A 5230-nucleotide genomic window follows, 5' to 3' on the forward strand; every position below is an offset into this window, starting at 1 on the left:
ACCTCTCTGAATCTCCATCTCATCCGCCCCTCTGACTTTGTTCTTTCACGCCTTAACCAGGCTCATGGTGAGTATGCTTCCAGAGAGAAGTGACACAAAGAAAAGGGAGGGGGGCAGAAGGAGGGAATCCCGCTGACATCACTGCTCATTAGCATATGTGACCTCATCAGGGGGCGGGACAACTTCCCCAGGTGTCTAGGGGGAGGACTTGTGTAGGGGGGTGGTATTTAAAGGGAAAAGCTGACAGTGCTGCTGAGTGAGGGAGCGGGTGCTGCAAGCTGCTGGGCTGCACTTGCAGGCACACACGCGCATGTACATGGACCCCGATACCGACATGGACATGGATACAGAAAACACAGCACTTTGTCCCTCCGACAGCTGCCAGGCCTCCCCATCAGGGACACCTACACCAGGTGAGGGCTAATGTAGCAGGTGCCGGCTGCAACCACGGGGGGTGGGAGCTGAAGCTTTGGTGGTCAGAACTAGAGGTTCAATCAGCAAGAGGGGAAAGGCAAGTCAGGAAGTAATGAAGACCCTTGTTCATATAAGGGCTGGGCTAGGGTGGAGGAGGAGAAAAGCTGCCCAAATGCCCCCTCCCCCATCACTCCCAGGGCTTTGGGGTTTTGCTTGAGAAAGCAATATGTGGTGCTCAGGTCAGCCTCATTCCCTATAGTCTGGGACAGACTGGAGGCAAGGGTGAAAGGGAAGGGGAAGCCCACAAGCCTGGGAATCACAGGCAGGGGGCTACCATGGGGACCTGTTGTAAGGGTTTCTTCTGGCTCCTAAAGGATCTGGCTGTCAGCCAAGTATTGATCCTGGGCTATTTCCAGCCTTTCTCCATCCCCCTTTGTTATGTCTGTTGTTCCTCCTCCAGTTACCCTGACCCATGCATTGTCACCCTCCCTCTCACTCATACTCTCTCTCTCCCCACCTCTACCTCTCCATGAACGCAATATTCTCTCCCACTCACAGGGACAACCAGGGATGCAGGATTCTCGCACACAGCCATGCACTGGGGGATGTTCACCTACAGGGCACAGGAAGAAGCAGCGCGTGTGCACGCACACACACACACACACACACACACACACACACATCCACAGAGACCACACAAGGAAGAAATCTCACACACACACATGTCCACAACCCAAACACACATCATCTCACAGAGCCCTTGAAACAGACTCCCTACAAAGTTTTTGACTCTGCTTATATCTACTCCCCAGAATCTTCAGCAGCTTCAGTTTCTCATACCTTCTGCCCTCCTCAGTGTGGGCATTACCAGTGCAGGAAGAAGTAGGATTACCAGTAGGAGGCAGGCCCCTTGATGGAAGGATGGACAGCCTCCTCCAGCCCCCCTGGGCCAGAGATCAAGTCTGGGAGTATGCCTATGTCAGTTTGAAGTGTGAGTGGGTATGTGACCTGCACACAGGTACCTCTCCTGTATGGGGTAATTTTGAGCAGATGTAGCTAGGACTACAATGGGGAAGTCATCATGTCACATCCTTGAAGGCTTACCAGTCCAAGCTTCTAGGAGACTTTAGTGTAAAAGGTTGAGCCAAAGATTCTGTTGTTTAGAGTCATGGTCATCAACTGGGTGTGGCTGGCCTCCAAAGCTGAAGAAGCTTGGGTTAGCTCTCTGCAGATGTCTGGACATATACCATTCATGGCTTCCTTTTCTTTGCCCATCCAGAAACAGATGCCACACTTCTGAAGAAGCCAGAGAAACTGTTGGCAGGATTGGACCAGAGTGGGCTACCCCCTGTCCCTGGGGTCCCCAGACGAAGAGGCAGTATGCCTGTGCCCTACAAGCACCAGCTATGTAGGGCACAGGCTGTAGATGAACTTGACTGGCCGCCTCAGGCCTCATCTTCTGGTTCCTCTGACTCCTTGGGCTCAGGAGAGGCAGCCCCTGCCCAAAAGGATGGCATCTTCAAGGTCATGCTAGTAGGGGAGAGTGGCGTAGGCAAAAGCACCCTTGCAGGCACTTTCGGTGGTCTCCAGGGAGACAGTGCTCATGAGCCGGAGAATGCAGGTATTTGGGAGAGCACGTGGTGGTGGAGGGGACCCTGGGGCCCTATTGAGGGATGAAAGTGCTCATGGCATAAGTGGCCCCTGGAGAATTAAACCTAAGAGAAACTTCTCCGGTGCTTTCTGTGGCAGACTCCCTGGCAGGGGTTCCCTGCTGCTGGGATCTGAGGTGTTTATGGTTACCAGTTTTCACAAGTGTGGGGAACATCCTAATGGGTTTTATTCTATTTCCCAACAGAGGACACCTATGAGAGACGAATCATGGTGGATAAGGAGGAAGTAACTTTAGTTGTTTATGACATCTGGGAACAGGTGAGGATTAAGATGTGGCTGAACACAGGTGAAGTTGGGAGAAAACTGAGGAAGGGCAGTCTGGCTGAAGGCTGGTGGGACTACAGACCCTAGTGTCAATGTGTACAATTCATTTGTACTATCTCAGACAACAAGGTCCACACCAATATGTATACCAGACCCCTGGCCATAAGAGCTACTACTTTTCCAGGATCTTCTGAGGAAAGTTAGGCAATGGCACACCTGTAATTCCAGGGACTCAGGAGGCTGAGACAGGAGGATTGTGTTTAAATCCACCTTCAGCAAAAGCAAGGTGCTAAGCAACCCAGTGAGACCCTGTCTCTAAATAAAATATACAAAAAGGCTGAATTGTGGCTCAGTGGTTAAGTGTCCCTAGGTTCAAAAAAAAAAAAAAAAAAAAAGGACATTAAATTTAGGATCTGAATTTGACAAACTGCAGCTTCAAGCCAGGCTAGACAACACAGAAGTTGATTCCATCCATAAATTTTCAAGCCTAAAAGAGTCTGATGTGACAGGACAAGTGCTCAGAGTGGGAAAAAAGGCAGGGGGGGTACTCAATGTTTGAACATAAGGTTATTACGTAGAAATGGGAGGCCAAATTACATAAATTTAAATAGCATTTGTTTCTGACTCAAGAGCTTAAGCATAAGAATGTAGAATGGCTACCCTGGTCTAGGATCCTCCAATTTCCCCTAAATGGGGGTCACATTACTACCCTCAAACACACTCTGGGAATGATGTCATTAACTAGCTCAGCTGTCCTAAGCAGGTGGTTTCTCTCACACAGTGGGATTACTCATCTTTGAGATGTAGGTGCTCCAGTGGGTCAACTCTGTCTTCAGCCCTAACTTTCTACCAATCTCTGACGTCTCCAGGGAGATGCTGGGGGGTGGCTGCGGGACCACTGCCTTCAGACAGGGGACGCCTTTCTCATCGTCTTCTCAGTCACGGATAGACGAAGCTTCTCCAAAGTTCCAGAGACCTTACTTCGGCTCCGAGCTGGGAGGCCCCATCACGACCTACCTGTCATCCTGGTTGGAAACAAGAGTGACCTGGCCCGCTCCCGGGAGGTATCACTGGAGGGTGTGTATTCTGAACCGATTCCATACTTGCCATTTCAGGGGACCGCTCTAGCTTCTGTATCACCTCTTCTCCCTGAGGCCTTTTTTAAGTTGTAGGTGGACACAATATCTTTATTATTTTTATGTGATGCTGAGGATCGAACCCAGTGTCTCACACGTGCGAGGGCAGGCGCAGCCCTCCCGGAGGCCTTTCTAAAACCTTCACAGGCCCACGAATTCACCAGCAGTTAGCTCCAGGTTAAGGACAGAGCCCCAATATTCCTCTTTTAGGGCCCTAAAAGAATCCCTTCTGCTCTTCAATCGCCTTGGCCTCTCCAAGGCCTCTCGGCCCCTCGGCCCCGCCCTCGCACCTCCACGGTCCCACCCTAGGATCCCAGCCTAGTTTTCGAGTTGTGTTGGAATTCATAGTCCCAAACCCTTTCCACTGCAAACTCTGGGCCCAGGGCGGCCCAGCGGGTGCCTAAGCCGACTCCTTCCCACAGAGGGGCGCCACCTGGCCGGAACGCTGAGCTGCAAGCACATCGAGACTTCGGCAGCACTTCACCATAACACGCGGGAGCTCTTCGAGGGCGCCGTACGCCAGATCCGGCTGCGGAGGGGCCGCGGTCGCACTGGAGGCCAGCGACACGAGTCGGGCAGCCCTGAAGGCCCCGCGCCGTCTGCGCGCCGCGAGAGCCTCACCAAGAAGGCCAAGCGCTTCCTGGCCAACCTAGTGCCGCGCAACGCTAAGTTCTTCAAGCAGCGGTCCAGGTCATGTCACGACCTTTCTGTGCTCTGAGCCAAGGTCTCCACAGCCGCTGCGGTCGCCATGGCCACGGCGCCCTCCGCTCGCCCCCTCGCCCCGCCCCCGTCCGGCTTCCTTTGTGGAAGCCGTCTAGGAAACCAAAAATTCCCAGGATGCCCTGGTGTGACCACGGGGGAAGGGCCGGTGGGCGTCATCTCCACCCAGCTCCGGGGACTGTCCGTTCGCCGGGCAGCTCGCCTTCTAGCGCCGGACGCAGACCACTAGCCGAAGGACTCTCCCGCAACGGCCGCGGGCGGGGCGGGTTTGGGAGGGTCAAGAAAGAAAACAGTCCTGCAAGGAATTTTGCTTTTATTAAGTCGCGCGTGGCCACCTCTTCTGTAGAGATTCTAGACAAGAGAACTGGAAAAGTGTTTTGTAGACTCCTAGACGGAGTTGACCTCCTTTGTATGCTGAACATGCTTCACCTTTAAGAGTCTTAAAGACTGGAAGAGGCCCTTTTCTAGAGACTTCCGAAAAAAAATGTTCTGGCTTTTATCTGCCATACTGGTGCACATTGCCCTTAAGAAGTTCTTAAAGGCAAGGGCCTGGAAGTGCTATTCTCGATAGTTGATTCGGTGATTTACCATTGCCACCGAGGCACTTCACCTTTAAGATTCTTAAAGGTAAAGTGTGGACAGATTTTCTTCTGCCTTCAGATCCCAGAATGAAGAGCCGAGCTGTGGCAACCCCTTTGGCCATCCTGGCCGAGGAGGCACTAGAAAAAGGCCATCCTTTCCCTTTTCAATAAAGGAATTTTGTATTGCATCCGTTTACCTTGCTTTCTGTTCTTGGAGCCTCCAAGGAAGGGATGAATGTGGATGGAAACTGCTGTTACAGACAAAAATCAAGGAAGTGCAGCCCGTAATCCCAGCCCCCAGGAGGCTGAGGCAGGAGGACCACAAGTTCGAGGGGAGCCTCTGAAATTTAGCAAGGCCCTAAGCAACTTGGGAGATCCTGTCTCAAAGAATAAAAAGGGCTGGGAATGTATCTCAGTACTCAAGAGAAGCAAGGGAGGCTCTGG

The 5230-nt window shown here is 52.3% G+C and overlaps 1 protein-coding gene across 2 annotated transcripts; it reads left to right on the top strand.

Moving 5' to 3' along the window:
- On the top strand, positions 1-4922 carry Rem2 (RRAD and GEM like GTPase 2). Of its 2 annotated transcripts, XM_076848155.2 has the most exons (5): positions 1-413; positions 1694-2035; positions 2270-2343; positions 3219-3426; positions 3908-4922. In XM_076848155.2, exons 1-5 carry the CDS (start codon positions 311-313, stop codon positions 4201-4203), a joined length of 1023 nt encoding a protein of 340 aa, XP_076704270.1. In that variant the 5' UTR covers positions 1-310; the 3' UTR covers positions 4204-4922. The 2 variants fall into 2 exon arrangements, with proteins under 2 accessions (XP_076704270.1, XP_076704272.1); XM_076848157.2 differs by lacking the exon at positions 1694-2035.
- Positions 4923-5230: the final 308 nt, after the last annotated feature.

Source organism: Callospermophilus lateralis, chromosome 3 (genome assembly GCF_048772815.1).
Source record: "Callospermophilus lateralis isolate mCalLat2 chromosome 3, mCalLat2.hap1, whole genome shotgun sequence".
Classification (NCBI taxonomy): domain Eukaryota; kingdom Metazoa; phylum Chordata; class Mammalia; order Rodentia; family Sciuridae; genus Callospermophilus; species Callospermophilus lateralis.